The 18,575-nt window shown below is 46.3% G+C and overlaps 1 protein-coding gene across 22 annotated transcripts in view; it reads right to left on the minus strand.

Annotated features, from left to right (window-relative positions):
* The window catches only part of ptprsa (protein tyrosine phosphatase receptor type Sa), a 449,805-nt gene that overhangs the window by 81,918 nt on the left and 349,312 nt on the right, over positions 1-18,575 (minus strand). For all 22 annotated transcript variants that reach the window (XM_046301062.1, XM_046301171.1, XM_046301161.1 and 19 more), the window contains 5 exons: positions 18,329-18,423; positions 14,591-14,841; positions 11,193-11,280; positions 5,362-5,574; positions 298-464 (listed from right to left, as the gene is read on the minus strand). In XM_046301062.1, coding sequence (XP_046157018.1) covers positions 298-464; positions 5,362-5,574; positions 11,193-11,280; positions 14,591-14,841; positions 18,329-18,423 — 814 coding nt within the window. The remainder of the gene's footprint in view (positions 1-297; positions 465-5,361; positions 5,575-11,192; positions 11,281-14,590; positions 14,842-18,328; positions 18,424-18,575) is intronic.

Genomic DNA, 18,575 nt, shown 5'->3' on the forward strand with positions numbered 1-18,575 from the left:
AACACTGTTTGAAACAGAAGCAGATACACTTTAACTGTTCGTTTGCTCCAGACCCAAAACGCTTTAGATTTAAATACTTTAGATTTAACTTATTTTTTAAGTTAAAATAAGGTTTTATTTATCTCTCATTCAAGTTAAAATTTCATCATTGATATTTCCCTGATTTGAGCTCTTTCACTAACTCCTCCAAGTCTCTGATCCCCCCCCCCAGTCCCTCTCTCCTCCTCCAACATACAGAACAGACTACACAATCCCCTTCAGTCTACATCCCCCAGAATCCCCTACGACGTAACTCACTTCTTGTAGAGGAGGATGGCGATGACGATGCAGATGATGAAGACTACGGCCAGGACGGGCCCCACCACCCAGATGAGGCCGTCCCCACCTGTCTCCATGGGCAGAGGATCAGCCTCAAGTTCTGGGGTCACCACTAAGTCTGTATATGGGCTGGCTGCAAACATTTTCTACAGAGAGAGAGAGAGAGAGAGAGAGAGAGAGAGAGAGAGAGAGAGAGAGAGAGAGAGAGAGAGAGAGAGAGAGAGAGAGAGAGAGAGAGAGAGAGAGAGAGAGAGAGAGAGAGAGAGAGAGAGAGAGAGAGAGAGAGAGAGAGAGAGAGACATAGGGGTCACCTCTACGCAGACGACACCATTCTGTATACATCTGGCCCTTCTTTGGACACTGTGTTAACAAACCTCCAAACGAGCTTCAATGCCATTAAACATTATTTCCATGGCCTCCAAATGCTCTTAAAACTTCTCCATGTTTGCCTAAATGACATTCCACATCTAACTGCCTGTAGCTCAGGCCCTGAAGCAAGGATATGCATATTCTTGGTACTATTTGAAAGGAAACACTTTGAAGTTTGTGGAAATGTGACTTGAATGTAGGATAATATAAGACAATAGATCTGGTAGACGAAAATACAAAGAAAAGACTAAACATGAATTTTTTCTACCACCATCTTTGAAATGCAACAGAAAGGTCCCTGTGCCAGCCATCCATAATTCCGATGGTGTCCACAAGATGGTAGCAAGGTATGTGCAAAGTTTCAGACGGATAACTTGAAGTATGAACAAACTACATGACATTTAGTGTGAAGTCACCCAGGTACATTTGGTCAAATCATGAAAGAGACAATTGCATTCATATAAAAAATTCTGCAAGAATATCGTCGAATCTGTATACTTGGACTTTGACTGAGCTTTTCTAGTATTAGTAGCCATATTATGATTGAGCTTTTCTAGTATTAGTAGCCATATTATGATTGAGCTTTTCTAGTATTAGTAGCCATATTATGATTGAGCTTTTCTAGTATTAGTAGCCATATTATGATTGAGCTTTTCTAGTATTAGTAGCCATATTATGATTGAGCTTTTCTAGTATTAGTAGCCATATTATGATTGAGCTTTTCTAGTATTAGTAGCCATATTATGACTGAGCTTTTCTAGTATTAGTAGCCATATTATAAGTTCAACGTTTGCAAAAGAACCAGTTTTCATAACTGAATATTCTTTATCATTTTTGTCCAAAAGGAAAAGGCATGCTGTCATACAAGGTTAGTAGCTACATTTTGCGACATATACAAGGTTCCGGGTGCTCCTGTAAAGCCCAGCTCATTGGATATATAACTAGGTTTGTTTGACCCCAATTGGTGCTTAATTGACAAAGTCGTTCAAGCGGGGTGATGGCACCGGGATCCTCATCTCTCCCAAGTGGTCATTCTCTCTTTCTCCCCTTACCCATCTGTCTATCGCCTCCTTTGAATTCCATGCTGTCACAGTTACCAGCCCTTTCAAGCTTAACATCCTTATCATTTATCGCCCTCCAGGTTCCCTCGGAGAGTTCATCAATGAGCTTGATGCCTTGATAAGCTCCTTTCCTGAGGACGGCTCACCTCTCACAGTTCTGGGCGACTTTAACCTCCCCACGTCTACCTTTGACTCATTCCTCTCTGCCTCCTTCTTTCCACTCCTCTCCTCTTTTGACCTCACCCTCTCACCTTCCCCCCCTACTCACAAGGCAGGCAATACGCTCGACCTCATCTTTACTAGATGCTGTTCTTCCACTAACCTCATTGCAACTCCCCTCCAAGTCTCCGACCACTACCTTGTATCCTTTTCCCTCTCGCTCTCATCCAACACTTCCCACACTGCCCCTACTCGGATGGTATCGCGCCGTCCCAACCTTCGCTCTCTCTCCCCCGCTACTCTCTCCTCTTCCATCCTATCATCTCTTCCCTCTGCTCAAACCTTCTCCAACCTATCTCCTGATTCTGCCTCCTCAACCCTCCTCTCCTCCCTTTCTGCATCCTTTGACTCTCTATGTCCCCTATCCTCCAGGCCGGCTCGGTCCTCCCCTCCCGTTCCGTGGCTCGACGACTCATTGCGAGCTCACAGAACAGGGCTCCGGGCAGCCGAGCGGAAATGGAGGAAAACTCGCCTCCCTGCGGACCTGGCATCCTTTCACTCCCTCCTCTCTACATTTTCCTCCTCTGTCTCTGCTGCTAAAGCCACTTTCTACCACTCTAAATTCCAAGCATCTGCCTCGAACCCTAGGAAGCTCTTTGCCACCTTCTCCTCCCTCCTGAATCCTCCTCCCCCTCCCCCCCACCTCCTCCCTCTCTGCAGATGACTTCGTCAACCATTTTGAAAAGAAGCTCGACGACATCCGATCCTCGTTTGCTAAGTCAAACGACACCGCTGGTTCTGCTCACACTGCCCTACCCTGTGCTCTGACCTCTTTCTCCCCTCTCTCTCCAGATGAAATCTCGCGTCTTGTGACGGCCGGCCGCCCAACAACCTGCCCGCTTGACCCTATCCCCTCCTCTCTTCTCCAGACCTTTTCCGGAGACCTTCTCCCTTACCTCACCTCGCTCATCAACTCATCCCTGACCGCTGGCTACGTCCCTTCCGTCTTCAAGAGAGCGAGAGTTGCACCCCTTTTGAAAAAACCTACACTCGATCCCTCCGATGTCAACAACTACAGACCAGTATCCCTTCTTTCTTTTCTCTCCAAAACTCTTGAACGTGCCGTCCTTGGCCAGCTCTCCCGCTATCTCTCTCAGAATGACCGTCTTGATCCAAATCAGTCAGGTTTCAAGACTAGTCATTCAACTGAGACTGCTCTTCTCTGTATCACGGAGGCGCTCCGCACTGCTAAAGCTAACTCTCTCTCCTCTGCTCTCATCCTTCTAGACCTATCGGCTGCCTTCGATACTGTGAACCATCAGATCCTCCTCTCCACCCTCTCCGAGTTGGGCATCTCCGGCGCGGCCCACGCTTGGATTGCATCCTACCTGACAGGTCGCTCCTACCAGGTGGCGTGGCGAGAATCTGTCTCCTCACCACGCGCTCTCACCACTGGTGTCCCCCAGGGCTCTGTTCTAGGCCCTCTCCTATTCTCGCTATACACCAAGTCACTTGGCTCTGTCATAACCTCACATGGTCTCTCCTATCATTGCTATGCAGACGACACACAATTAATCTTCTCCTTTCCCCCTTCTGATGACCAGGTGGCGAATCGCATCTCTGCATGTCTGGCAGACATATCAGTGTGGATGACGGATCACCACCTCAAGCTGAACCTCGGCAAGACGGAGCTGCTCTTCCTCCCGGGGAAGGACTGCCCGTTCCATGATCTCGCCATCACGGTTGACAACTCCATTGTGTCCTCCTCCCAGAGCGCTAAGAACCTTGGCGTGATCCTGGACAACACCCTGTCGTTCTCAACTAACATCAAGGCGGTGGCCCGTTCCTGTAGGTTCATGCTCTACAACATCCGCAGAGTATGACCCTGCCTCACACAGGAAGCGGCGCAGGTCCTAATCCAGGCACTTGTCATCTCCCGTCTGGATTACTGCAACTCGCTGTTGGTTGGGCTCCCTGCCTGTGCCATTAAACCCCTACAACTCATCCAGAACGCTGCAGCCCGTCTGGTGTTCAACCTTCCCAAGTTCTCTCACGTCACCCCGCTCCTCCGCTCTCTCCACTGGCTTCCAGTTGAAGCTCGCATCCGCTACAAGACCATGGTGCTTGCCTACGGAGCTGTGAGGGGAACGGCACCTCAGTACCTCCAGGCTCTGATCAGGCCCTACACCCAAACAAGGGCACTGCGTTCATCCACCTCTGCCCTGCTCGCCTCCCTACCACTGAGGAAGTACAGTTCCCGCGCAGCCCAGTCAAAACTGTTCGCTGCTCTGGCCCCCCAATGGTGGAACAAACTCCCTCACGACGCCAGGACAGCGGAGTCAATCACCACCTTCCGGAGACACCTGAAACCCCACCTCTTTAAGGAATACCTAGGATAGGATAAAGTAATCCTTCTCACCCCCCCCTTAAAAGATTTAGATTCACTATTGTAAAGTGGCTGTTCCACTGGATGTCATAAGGTGAATGCACCAATTTGTAAGTCGCTCTGGATAAGAGCGTCTGCTAAGTGACTTAAATGTAATGTAAATGTTATACCACCCACCACTGCGACTTGTATGCTCTAGTCGGCTGGCCCTCACTACATATTTGTCGCCAGACCCACTGGCTCCAGGTCATCTACAAGTCCATGCTAGGTAAAGCTCCGCCTTATCTCAGTTCACTGGTCACAATGGCAACACCCATCCGCAGCACGCGCTCCAGCAGGTGTATCTCACTGATCATCCCTAAAGCCAACACCTCATTTGGCCGCCTTTCATTCCAGTACTCTGCTGCCTGTGACTGGAACGAACTGCAAAAATCGCTGAAGTTGGAGACTTTTATCTCCCTCACCAACTTCATTACATTACATTTCAAACATCAGCTATCCGAGCAGCTAACAATGTATATAGACAGCCCATTTTTTTCCTACTGTGTTATTGACTTGTTAATTGTTTACTCCATGTGTAACTCTGTGTTGTCTGTTCACACTGCTATGCTTTATTTTGGCCAGGTCGCAGTTGCAAATGAGAACTTGTTCTCAACTAGCCTACCTGGTTAAATAAAGGTGAAAAAAATAAATAATAATTGATCATCCCCAAAGCCAACACCCCCTTTGGCCACCTTTCCTTCCAGTTCTCTGTTGCCAATGACTGGAACGGATTGCAAAAATCACTGAAGTCGGAGACTTATATCTCCCTCACTAACTTTAAGCGTCAGCTATCAGGGCAGCTTACCGATCGTCTGAATGTGCTCAGGGCTCAGGGTGTGTCTGAATGTGCTCAGGGTGTGTCTGAATGTGCTCAGGGTGTGTCAATGTGCTCAGGGTTTGTCTGAATGTGCTCAGAGTGTGTCTGAATGTGCTCAGTGTGTGTCTGAATGTGGTCAGGGTGTGTCTGAATGTGCATGTGTATGAGTACACACACACGTGCGTGCGCCTCTCGTCACCGGTACTCACCACGGCGGTGGTGTTGAGCTCAGCCAGTAGGAAGAAGACGTATTCCTGCCCGGGCTCCAGAGGTTTACTCTCACAGCTGCTGTGGCGGTGCTCTGTGCCCAGGGTGAACGAGGTGGGGAGCTGCTTGAAGCAGGCTGTGATGTAGGGCTTCTTGCCATCCGCCTGGCTCAGCTGACGCCTGGTGCGACGCTTCGGGGTGATGTCCCTCAGCAGCTGAAGGAGACAGGGAGAGAGGGGTGAGGTGAAGGAGGGATGTAGAGAGAGAGAGGGGGGAGAGGTGAAGGAGGGAAGTAGAGAGAAAGGTGTGAGGTGTGTCGTGGAAATTTCCTCTATTTACCAAATCATGGGAACAAACCACACACACAAGTCAGAGTTAGTTATAAAAGTCCATCTTTAATTATATGAGCTCTATCACAATCCTGTGACTCTCAGATAAATTCAGTGTCTCTCCATGAATTCTCTGAGAGCCCCCTTACAATGCAACTGAGATCCGTTAATAGCAAAGAACACACATAGTCAGACAGCATAGACATAATACATCGTTCAGCTTTGTCTCCTTACTCAAACCCCAGAACCATAAACCAATCCTCCATATCAACAGGCATATATCAAATTGTCATTTAGATACAACCAACTCTAAATACAACCAATCCTGGACAAGCTCACGGAGAGGAGAATGAGGCTATAGGTTAAGATAGAAACAATATTAGAGGGAGCATAGAATGATTCCAGACACTGCCACCCTCCTTTCCCCACTGGGAAAGGTAGGGAGTAAAATATATGTTTACACATGATGGCACTTTGACCTCTCCCCTCTCCGCGGCCCATGCAACTTAGTCTTGACATAGAACAGATAACTGCAGCCTCGCCACAGTATTATACAAAAATACCATTCTGATGAGAAGTAACTTACACACATTTGATGAATATAAAACATTTTACATATGTTACCAACAAATTCTGAACCTTCCATGACAGGTGAAGGAGGGACGTAGAGAGAGAGAGGGGGGAGAGGTGAAGGAGGGAAGGAGAGAGAGGGGGGAGAGGTGAAGGAGGGAAGGAGAGAGGGGGGAGAGGTGAAGGAGGGAAGGAGAGAGAGGGGAGAGGTGAAGGAGGGAAGGAGAGAGAGGTGGAGAGGTGAAGGAGGGAAGGAGAGAGAGAGAGGGGGAGAGGTGAAGGAGGGAAGGAGAGAGAGAGAGGGGGGAGAGGTGAAGGAGGGAAGGAGAGAGAGGGGGAGAGGTGAAGGAGGGAAGGAGAGAGAGGGGAGAGGTGAAGGAGGGAAGGAGAGAGAGGGGGAGAGGTGAAGGAGGGAAGGAGAGAGAGGGGGAGAGGTGAAGGAGGGAAGGAGAGAGAGGGGGAGAGGTGAAGGAGGGAAGGAGAGAGAGGGGGAGAGGTGAAGGAGGGAAGGAGAGAGGGGGTGAGGTGAAGGAGGGATGGAGAGAGAGGGGTGAGGTGAAGGAGGGACGTAGAGAGAGAGGGGTGAGGTGAAGGAGGGATGAGAGAGGGGTGAGGTGAAGGAGGGACGTAGAGAGAGAGGGGTGAGGTGAAGGAGGGATGAGAGAGGGGTGAGGAGAAGGAAGGATGGAGAGAGAGAGAGGGGTGTGATGAAGGAGGGATGGAGAGAGAGAGAGAGAGGGGTGAGGTGAAGGAGGGATGAGTGAGGGGTGAGGAGAAGGAAGGATGGAGTCAGAGAAGGGTGTGATGAAGGAGGGACGCAGAGAGAGAGAGGGGGGAGAGGTGAAGGAGGGCTGGAGAGAGAGGGGTGAGGAAGTGTGAGAGGATCTGAGTTCTTAGCGTAGCTTTGTCTTGGTTTGTTGGTCTGACTGTCTGAATGTATGTCTGTCTAAATGTCTCTCTGTCAGTCTGAATGCCTAAATGTCTGTCTGAATGCATGTCTGTCTGAATGTCTGTCTGTCAGCTTGAATGTCTGTGTCTGAATGTCTGTCTGAATGTCTGTCTGTCTGTCTGAGTGTTTGTATGTCTGAATTTCTAAATGTCTGTCTGTCTGAGTGTCTGTCTGAATGTCTGTCTGTCTGAGTGTCTGTCTGAATGCATGTCTGAATTTCTAAATGTCTGAGTGTCTGTCTGAATGTCTGTCTGTCTGAGTGTCTGTCTGAATGTCTGTCAGTCTGAGTTTCTAAATGTCTTCCTGTCTCAGTGTCTGTTTGTCAGTTTGATTGTCTGTCTGTCTGTCTGTCTGTCTGTCTGTCTGTCTGTCTGTCTGTCTGTCTGTCTGTCTGTCTGTCTGTCTGTCTGTCTGTCTGTCTGTCTGTGTGTCTGTCTGAGTGTCTGTCTGTCTGAGTGTCTGTCTGTCTGAGTGTCTGTCTGAATGTCTGTCTGTCTGAATGTCTGTCTGTCTGAGTGTCTGTCTGTCCGTCTGAGTTTCTGTCTGTCTGAATGTCTGTCTGTCTGTCTGTATGTCTGTCTTTATCTTAATGTCTGTCTGTCCGAGTGTCTGTTTGTCTGAGTGTCTGTCTGTCTGAGTGTCTGTTTGTCTGAGTGTCTGTCTTTCTGAATGTCTGTCTGAATGTCTGGCTGTATGTCTGAGTGTCTGTTTGTCTGAGTGTCTGTTTGTCTGAGTGTCTGTCTGTCTGTCTGAAGGTCTGTCTGTCTGAATGTCTGTCTGTCTGAGTGTCTGTCTGTCTGAATGTCGAAGTGTTTGTCTGTCTGGGTGTCTGTCTGTCTGTCTGAGTGTCTGTCTGTCTGAGTGTCTGTCTGTCTGAATGTCTGTCTGTCTGAGTGTCTGTCTGTCTGAGTGTCGAAGTGTTTGTCTGTCTTAGTATCTGTCTGTCTGAGTGTCTGTCTGTCTGAGTGTCGAAGTGTTTGTCTGTCTTAGTATCTGTCTGTCTGAGTGTCTGTCTGTCTGTCTGAATGTCGAAGTGTTTGTCTGTCTGGGTGTCTGTCTGTCTGTCTGAGTGTCTGTCTGTTTGAATTTCTAAATGTTTGAGTGGCTGTCTGTCTGAGTGGCTGTCTAAATGTCTGTCTCTGTCTGAGTGTCTGAATGTCTGTAAGTCTGTAAGTCTGTAAGTCTGTCTGTCTGAGTGTCTGTCTGTCTGAGTGTCTGTCTGTCAGTCTGAATGTCTGTCTGAATGTCTGTCTGAATGTCTGTCTGAATGTCTGTCAGTCTGAGTGTCTGTCTGTCTGAATGTCTGTCTGTCTGAGTGTATGTCTGTCTGAATGTCTGTCGGAATGTCTGTCTGTCTGAGTGTCTGTCCGTCTGAATGTCTGTCTGAGTGTCTGTTTGTCTGAATTTCTTTCAGTATGAATTTCTAAATGTCTGAGTGTCTGTCAGTCTGAATGTCTAAATGTCTGCCTGTCTGAATGTCTAAATGTCTGCCTGTCTGAATGTCTAAATGTCTGCCTGTCTGAATGTCTAAATATTTGTCTGTCTGAGTGTCTCTGTCTGTCTGTCTGTCTGTCTGTCTGTCTGTCTGTCTGTCTGTCTGTCTGTCTGTCTGTCTGTCTGTCTGTCTGTCTGTCTGTCTGTCTGTCTGTCTGTCTGTCTGTCTGTCTGTCTGAATGTTTGTTTTTCAGTCTGAATATCTGTCTGAATATCTGTCTGTCTGTCTGAGTGTCTGTCTGAGTGTCTGTCTGTCTGAATGTCTGTCTGAATGTCTGTCTATGTGTCTGTGTGTCTGTCTGAGTGTCTGTCTGTCTGAGTGTCTGTCAGTCTGAATGTCTGTCTGTCTGAATGTCTGTCTGAATTTCTAAATCTCTGTCTGTCTGAATATCTGTCTGAATTTCTAAATCTCTGTCCGTCTGAGTGTCTGTCAGTCTGAATTTCTAAATGTCTGAGTGTCTGTCAGTCTGAATGTCTAAATATCTGTCTGTCTGAGTGTCTAAATGTCTGTCTGTCTGAGTGTGTCTGTCTGAGTGTCTGTCAGTCTGAATTTCTAAATGTCTAAGTGTCTGAGTGTCTGTTAGTCTGAATGTCTAAATATCTGTCTGTCGGAGTGTCTGTCTGTCCGAGTGTGTCTGTCTGATTGTCTAAATGTCTGTCTGTCTGAGTGTGTCTGTCTGAGTGTCTGAATGTCTGTCTGTCTGTCTGTCTGTCTGTCTGTCTGTCTGTCTGTCTGTCTGTCTGTCTGTCTGTCTGTCTGTCTGTCTGTCTGTCTGTCTGTCTGTCTGTCTGTCTGTCTGTCTGTCTGTCTGTCTGTCTGTCTGTCTGTCTGTCTGTCTGAGTGTCTGAATGTCTGTCTGTCTGTCTATCCATCTGAGAGTCTGTCTATCTGTCTGAGCGTCTGTCTATCCGTCTAAGTGTCTGTCTGAGTGTCTGTCTATCCATCTGAGAGTCTATATATCCGTCTGAGAGTCTGTCTATCTGTCTGAGCGTCTGTCTATCCGTCTAAGTGTCTGTCTGAGTGTCTGTCTATCCATCTGAGAGTCTATATATCCGTCTGAGAGTCTGTCTATCTGTCTGAGCGTCTGTCTATCCGTCTAAGTGTCTGTCTGAGTGTCTGTCTATCCATCTGAGAGTCTATATATCCGTCTGAGAGTCTGTCTATCTGTCTGAGCGTCTGTCTATCCGTCTAAGTGTCTGTCTGAGTGTCTGTCTATCCATCTGAGAGTCTATATATCCGTCTGAGAGTCTGTCTATCTGTCTGAGCGTCTGTCTATCCGTCTAAGTGTCTGTCTGAGTGTCTGTCTATCCATCTGAGAGTCTATATATCCGTCTGAGAGTCTGTCTATCTGTCTGAGCGTCTGTCTATCCGTCTAAGTGTCTGTCTGAGTGTCTGTCTATCCATCTGAGAGTCTATATATCCGTCTGAGAGTCTGTCTATCTGTCTGAGTGTCTGTCTATCCATCTGAGAGTCTATATATCCGTCTGAGAGTCTGTCTATCTGTCTGAGTGTCTGTCTATCCATCTGAGAGTCTATATATCCGTCTGAGAGTCTGTCTATCTGTCTGAGCGTCTGTCTATCCGTCTAAGTGTCTGTCTGAGTGTCTGTCTATCCATCTGAGAGTCTATATATCCGTCTGAGAGTCTGTCTATCTGTCTGAGCGTCTGTCTATCCGTCTAAGTGTCTGTCTGAGTGTCTGTGTATCCATCTGAGTGTCTGTCTATCTATCTGTCTGTCCATCTCTCTAGATATGTGTTCATCTCTTTTTGACCAAATTGACAGAGAATCTTAACGCATGTTCTTTAACAATGTTGAAAATGGGAAGAGATGGTGGACCCACTGTATCCATCAACAGTATCTACATTCGTCTGCCCTTCCGCTTGTCTGTCTATATCCATCGATTTATCATTCCAATCTGAACAGTCAGTGTGGGAAGACGAAGAACGTTCAACCACCAAAGGAATCTATGGAGATAGTTTGTGTAAAAATCTACATGTCAGCTGAAAACTTCCTCGATGGGGTTTCGCAGGTTGATTCCCTCCATACACTCAATAGGCTGCTCAATAGGCTGCTTGTTGGCACCAGGTTTCTCCATTCATTTACAACAGAATATGAAGAACTTTTCTGAAGAGGTGGAATGTGGGTAATTCCAAATGGAATAGCTCGCCTGTGATCACAGCTCAAGGTCACACTTAGCAACCAATGCAGGAAGGAAGGGTGGGAGCATGCATGTAATTTTGGAGGGATGGAGGGAAAGACGGAACACGCTTGACGAAAACTACGGAACCCCCTCCGACGTTGCTATGAACATCTCCGTGGGATGAGGAACACTTGGACAGACATGCATGTGGGCGAGCAATGTGTTGTTTTGCGGTCTTTGGTATCTGTAGCTAACAATTCACTTAATGCTAATAACTTTGTGTTCAGATGCATTGTAGCACGGGATTATAATCTATCGCGGGCCACATTTACATGGGAGTTGGTTCTTACCTCTTCCAAGTCCATTTCGTCTGGGTTCTTGAGATGTCGTGCAGTCCCCAAACCCTTCTTTAGTGGTACCGCCACCACATAGAAGTCCCTGCAACACACACAGACATCACTACCATCAACATCCTCAGAGAACCATAACATTAACTTACAGTACAGGGACTAATGGGCTAGCTTGGGTTTAGCCTGAAAGTGTGTGTTTGTGTAGGTGTGTGTGTGTGTGTGTGTGTGTGTGTGTGTGTGTGTGTGTGTGTGTGTGTGTGTGTGTGTGTGTGTGTGTGTGTGTGTGTGTGTGTGTGTGTGTGTGTGTGTGTGTGTGTGTGTGTGTGTGTGTGTGTGTGTGTGTGTGTCTGTGTGAGAGAGAGATGGAAAGTGACAGTAAAAAGAATGTGAGAGAGAACATATGAATAATGAAACATCAGAGTGTGAGCAGAAAATAGAGAGAAGGAGAGAGAAGGACAGAAGGTTGGCAAGAGAGAGGTCAGGAAAGTAAGGCGTAATGTGGAAGAATGTGGGAGTTTAAGAGAGAGACAGAGAGACAGCTACAGTAAGAGAGAGGGAGAGAGAAGGACAGAAGGTTGGCAAGAGAGAGGTCAGGAAAGTAAGGCGTAATGTGGAAGAATGTGGGAGTTTAAGAGAGAGACAGAGAGACAACTACAGTAAGAGAGAGAGTTGTGGAAATTCAGTACTGAGGGAGACTTGGTCTTGGTCATTTCTTCAAACTATCATCTTTATTTAATATTGATTAATTATTGCAATAATGAAACCGTCAGCCCAACAGTCTTGACTGACTGTTTGGCTGAGAATCTAACCTTTACAGATGATGCACAATGTTTATATAGCTGACACCAAGATTGCTTAGTCAGTCACTTCTAACCTTCCCATAAATAAGAGAGAGAGAGAGAGAGAGACAGCTACAGTAAGAGAGAGAGAGACTGCTACAGTAAGAGAGAGAGAGAGAGAGAGAGCTACAGTGTGAGAGAGAGCTACAGTAAGAGAGAGAGAGAGAGAGAGAGAGAGAGAGAGAGAGAGAGAGAGAGAGAGAGAGAGAGAGAGAGAGAGAGAGAGAGAGAGAGAGAGAGAGAGAGAGAGCGAGCTACAGTAAGAGAGAGAGAGAGAGAGAGAGAGAGGGAGAGAGAGAGAGAGAGACAGCTACAGTAAGAGAGAGAGACAGCTACAGTAAGAGAGAGAGAGAGCTACAGTAAGAGAGAAGGAGAGATACAGTCACAGTAAGAGAGAGAGAGAGAGAGAGAGAGAGAGAGAGCTACAGTAAGTGACAGGGAGAGAGAGAGAGAGAGAGAGAGAGAGAGAGAGAGAGAGAGAGAGAGAGAGAGAGAGAGAGAGAGAGATACAGCTACAGTAAGAGAGAGAGAGACAGCTACAGTGTGAGAGAGAAAGAGACAGCTACAGTAAGAGAGAAGGAGAGAGACAGCCACAGTGAGAGAGAGAGAGAGAGAGAGAGAGAGAGAGAGAGAGAGCTACAATAAGAGAGAGAGAGAGAGAGAGAGAGAGAGAGAGCTACAGTAAGAGAGAGGGAGAGAGAGAGACAGCTACAGTAAGAGAGAGAGAGAGAGAGAGAGAGAGAGAGAGAGAGAGAGAGAGAGAGAGAGAGAGAGAGAGAGAGGCGGAGAGAGAGCTACAGTAAGAGAGAGGGAGAGAGAGAGAGACAGCTACAGTAAGAGAGAGAGAGAGACAGCTACAGTGAGAGAGAGAGACATCCACAGTAAGAGAGAGAGAGAGAGACAGCTACAGTGAGAGAGAGAGCGAGAACGCTACAGTAAGAGAGAGAGAGCTACGGTGAGAGAGAGAGAGAGAGAGAGAGAGAGAGAGCTACAGTAAGAGAGAGAGAGACAACTACAGTAAGAGAGAGAGACAGCTACAGTAAGAGAGAGAGAGAAACAGCTACAGTAAGAGAGAGAGACAGCTACAGTAAGAGAGAGAGAGACAGCTACAGTAAGAGAGAGAGAGAGACAGCTACAGTAAGAGAGAGAGAGAGCCGGCTACAGTAAGAGAGAGAGAGAGACAGCTACAATGAGAGAGAGAGAGAGAGACAGCTACAGTAAGAGAGAGAGAGACAGCTACAGTAAGAGAGAGAGAGACAGCTACAGTAAGAGAGAGAGAGACAGCTACAGTAAGAGAGAGAGAGACAGCTACAGTAAGAGAGAGAGAGAGAGACAGACAGCTACAGTAAGAGAGAGAGAGAGAGACAGCTACAGTAGAGAGAGAGAGAGAGAGAGAGAGAGAGAGAGAGAGAGAGAGAGAGAGAGAGAGAGACAGCTACAGTAAGAGAGAAGGAGAGAGACAGCCACAGTGAGAGAGAGAGAGAGAGAGAGAGAGAGAGAGACAGCTACAGTAAGAGAGAGAGAGAGAGAGAGAGAGAGAGAGAGAGAGAGAGAGAGAGAGAGAGAGAGAGAGAGAGAGAGAGAGAGAGAGAGAGAGAGGCGGAGAGAGAGCTACAGTAAGAGAGAGGGAGAGAGAGAGAGACAGCTACAGTAAGAGAGAGAGAGAGACAGCTACAGTGAGAGAGAGAGACATCCACAGTAAGAGAGAGAGAGAGAGACAGCTACAGTGAGAGAGAGAGAGCGAGAACGCTACAGTAAGAGAGAGAGAGAGCTACGAGAGAGAGAGAGAGAGAGAGAGAGAGAGAGAGAGAGAGAGAGAGAGAGAGAGAGAGAGAGAGAGAGACAGCTACAGTAAGAGAGAGAGAGACAACTACAGTAAGAGAGAGAGACAGCTACAGTAAGAGAGAGAGAGAAACAGCTACAGTAAGAGAGAGAGACAGCTACAGTAAGAGAGAGAGAGAGACAGCTACAGTAAGAGAGAGAGAGAGACAGCTACAGTAAGAGAGAGAGAGAGCCGGCTACAGTAAGAGAGAGAGAGAGACAGCTACAATGAGAGAGAGAGAGACAGCTACAGTAAGAGAGAGAGAGACAGCTACAGTAAGAGAGAGAGAGACAGCTACAGTGTGAGAGAGACAGCTACAGTGTGTGAGAGAGACAGCTACAGTAAGAGAGAGAGAGACAGCTACAGTAAGAGAGAGAGAGAGAGAGAGACAGCTACAGTAAGAGAGAGAGAGAGAGAGAGAGAGAGAGAGAGAGAGAGAGAGAGAGAGAGAGAGAGAGAGAGCTACAGTAAGAGAGAGAGAGAGACAGCTACAGTAAGAGAGAGAGAGAGACAGCTACAGTAAGAGAGAGAGACAGCTACAGTAAGAGAGAGAGACAGCTACAGTAAGAGAGAGAGAGACAGCTACAGTAAGAGAGAGAGAGACAGCTACAGTAAGAGAGAGAGAGACAGCTACAGTAAGAGAGAGAGAGAGAGACAGCTACAGCAAGAGAGAGAGAGGACAGAAGGAATTACACTTTAGATAAACTGGCAGAAACCCATGTTTCCATTTGTCTCACTTGATGTCCTTGGTCTCTACCGGGGCGAAACCCATGGTCAGAATGTTGTCTGGCTCCGAGTAGAGGTCCAGCTTGGGCTTCTTGACCAGGATGGGTGGTGTGGTCCGAGCGACCACACGGTGGCGAGGGCCACCCTCTGTGTTCTCCTGACACGTGACCCGGAACTCATAGGTGGTGTTGGGCCGCAGGCTGGTGACCAGCGCCTTGGTCAGCCGGGCATCCACGTCCATCTTCTGACGGTTGTACTCGATCTGGACCGGGGGATGGATGGAAAGATTGACAAACAAATGGAGACGCACAAAAAATACACAAATAGGAAAGTTATCTGTCTGTCTATAGTAGTGGAGTAGTATAGAAGGTCTCTATAGTAGTAGAGTAGTATAGTAGGTCTCTAGAGTAGCATAGTAGGTCTCTATAGTTGTGGAGTAGTATAGTAGGTCTCTAGAGTAGTATAGAAGGTCTCTATAGTAGTGGAGTAGTATAGTAGGTCTCTAGAGTAGTATAGTAGGTCTCTATAGCAGTGGAGTAGTATAGTAGGTCTCTAGAGTAGTATAGTATGTCTCTATAGTAGTGGAGTAGTATAGTAGGTCTCTATAGTAGTGGAGTAGTATAGTAGGTCTCTGTCTGTCTCTATAGTAGTGGAGTAATATAGTAGGTCTCTGCCTGTCTCTATAGTAGTGGAGTAGTATAGTAGTCTCTGTCTGTCTCTATAGTAGTAGAGTAATATAGTAGGTCTCTGTCTGTCTCTATAGTAGTGGAGTAGTATAGTAGGTCTCTGTCTGTCTCTATAGTAGTGGAGTAGTATAGTAGTCTCTGTCTGTCTCTATAGTAGTGGAGTAATATAGTAGGTCTCTGTCTGTCTCTATAGTAGTGGAGTAATATAGTAGGTCTCTGTCTGTCTCTATAGTAGTGGAGTAGTATAGTAGTCTCTGTCTGTCTCTATAGTAGTGGAGTAATATAGTAGGTCTCTGTCTGTCTCTATAGTAGTGGAGTAGTCTCTGTCTGTCTCTATAGTAGTGGAGTAATATAGTAGGTCTCTGTCTGTCTCTATAGTAGTGGAGTAATATAGTAGGTCTCTGTCTGTCTCTATAGTAGTATAGTAGTCTCTGTCTGTCTCTATAGTAGTATAGTAGTCTCTGTCTGTGTCTATAGTAGTGGAGTAATATAGTACGTCTCTGTCTGTCTCTATAGTAGTGGAGTAATATAGTAGGTCTCTGTCTGTCTCTATAGTAGTGGAGTAGTATAGTAGGTCTCTAGAGTAGTATAGTAGGTCTCTATAGCAGTGGAGTAGTATAGTAGGTCTCTAGAGTAGTATAGTATGTCTCTATAGTAGTGGAGTAGTATAGTAGGTCTCTATAGTAGTGGAGTAGTATAGTAGTCTATGTCTGTCTCTATAGCAGTGGAGTAGTATAGTAGGTCTCTGTCTGTCTCTATAGTAGTGGAGTAATATAGTAGGTCTCTGTCTGTCTCTATAGTAGTGGAGTAGTATAGTAGTCTCTGTCTGTCTCTATAGTAGTGGAGTAGTATAGTAGGTCTCTGTCTGTCTCTATAGTAGTGGAGTAATATAGTAGGTCTCTGCCTGTCTCTATAGTAGTGGAGTAGTATAGTAGTCTCTGTCTGTCTCTATAGTAGTGGAGTAATATAGTAGGTCTCTGTCTGTCTCTATAGTAGTGGAGTAGTATAGTAGGTCTCTGTCTGTCTCTATAGTAGTGGAGTAATATAGTAGTCTCTGTCTGTCTCTATAGTAGTGGAGTAGTATAGTAGTCTCTGTCTGTCTCTATAGTAGTGGAGTAATATAGTAGGTCTCTGTCTGTCTCTATAGTAGTGGAGTAGTATAGTAGGTCTCTGTCTGTCTCTATAGTAGTGGAGTAGTATAGTAGTCTCTGTCTGTCTCTATAGTAGTGGAGTAATATAGTAGGTCTCTGTCTGTCTCTATAGTAGTGGAGTAATATAGTAGGTCTCTGTCTGTCTCTATAGTAGTATAGTAGTCTCTGTCTGTCTCTATAGTAGTATAGTAGTCTCTGTCTGTGTCTATAGTAGTGGAGTAATATAGTACGTCTCTGTCTGTCTCTATAGTAGTGGAGTGGTATAGTAGTCTCTGTCTGTCTCTATAGTAGTGGAGTAATATAGTAGGTCTCTGTCTGTCTCTATAGTAGTGGAGTAATATAGTAGGTCTCTGTCTGTCTCTATAGTAGTGGAGTAATATAGTAGGTCTCTGTCTGTCTCTATAGTAGTGGAGTGGTATAGTAGGTCTCTGTCTGTCTCTATAGTAGTGGAGTAATATAGTAGGTCTCTGTCTGTCTCTATAGTAGTGGAGTAATATAGTAGTCTCTGTCTGTCTCTATAGTAGTGGAGTAATATAGTAGGTCTCTGTCTGTCTCTATAGTAGTGGAGTAGTATAGTAGGTCTCTGTCTGTCTCTATAGTAGTGGAGTAATATAGTAGTCTCTGTCTGTCTCTATAGTAGTGGAGTAATATAGTAGGTCTCTGTCTGTCTCTATAGTAGTGGAGTAATATAGTAGGTCTCTGTCTGTCTCTATAGTAGTGGAGTAGTATAGTAGTCTCTGTCTGTCTCTATAGTAGTGGAGTAATATAGTAGGTCTCTGTCTGTCTCTATAGTAGTGGAGTAATATAGTAGGTCTCTGTCTGTCTCTATAGTAGTGTAGTAGTATAGTAGGTCTCTGTCTGTCTCTATAGTAGTGGAGTGGTATAGTAGGTCTCTGTCTGTCTCTATAGTAGTGGAGTAGTATAGTAGTATACTAGTCTGTCTCAGAGCTGGGTAGAACTGCTGGTTTAAAGCATGTCACATGTAAATGAGTCTGTAGGAGATGTTCTTTGGAAATAGTGTGTTCAAATATGGCATGTATGTCTGTGTTTCTGTAGACTTTTCTCTGCAAAGTTCTGAATCCACAGACGCAGAGACGCGATAGTCCGGCACCCCATTGTGACATAGCTACACGGCTCAGAGATTACCATCTGTGGGGGGCGCACAGCCCAAAATTCCCAAAAAGCAGCGGCTTCGCATTCACGTCTTGTATTGGAATGGGGTGACGGTTGGAGAACTTGCTTGAGCCGCGCTGAGAATTTGAAAAGTATAAAAGCCATACGGTCCAATATTGTAGAACACTGCTGTGCGTACACATGTTTTTGGACTCTGCGAGACTCTGCATCGTTTGAACTTTTAATTAAATCACAATTGCAGTCAGTCGCATAATTATTCAAAAATGTATTCATAGAGCAGGAACCCTCTACATGTGTGTGTGTGTGTGTGTGTGTGTGTGTGTGTGTGTGTGTCTGTGTGTGTGTCTGTGTGTGTGTCTGTGTGTGTGTCTGTGTGTGTGTGTGTCTGTGTGTGTGTCTGTGTGTATGTCTGTGTGTGTGTCTGTGTGTGTGTCTGTGTGTCTGTGTGTGTGTGTGTGTCAGTCAGTCAGTCAGTCAGTCAGTCAGTCAGTCAGTCAGTCAGTCAGTCAGTCAGTCTGTCTGTCTGTCTGTCTGTCTGTCTGTCTGTCTGTCTGTCTGTCTGTCTGTCTGTCTGTCTGTCTGTCTGTCTGTCTGTCTGTCTGTCTGTCTGTCTGTCTGTCTGTCTGTCTGTCTGTCTGTCTGTCAGTCTGTCTGTCTGTCTGTCTGTCTGTCTGTCTGTCTGTCTGTCTGTCTGTCTGTCTGTCTGTCTGTCTGTCTGTCTGTCTGTCTGTCTGTCTGTCTGTCTGTCTGTCTGTCTGTCTGTCTGTCTGTCTCTTACCGTGCACCGAAATGGGAACCGCCTCTCAACAAACTTCCATGTTAGCAACACTGTCGTCTTGGTTACCCACTTCACCGTGAAGTTCTTTGGTACATCTGTTGTGAGAGAGAACAGAAAGAAGAAGAAAAAGGAACACGACAAAAACAGAGAGGATGTGTTTAGTTTGGAGAGCTGGGGAAGTGAGAAGGGAGAGAGAGATTAGAAATAAAAGAGTAGGTCGTTTTTGTTGTTTTCCTTCCTCTGGATT

The sequence above is a fragment of the Oncorhynchus gorbuscha genome, linkage group LG02, assembly GCF_021184085.1.
Source record: "Oncorhynchus gorbuscha isolate QuinsamMale2020 ecotype Even-year linkage group LG02, OgorEven_v1.0, whole genome shotgun sequence".
In the NCBI taxonomy this organism is placed as follows: Eukaryota; Metazoa; Chordata; class Actinopteri; order Salmoniformes; family Salmonidae; genus Oncorhynchus; species Oncorhynchus gorbuscha.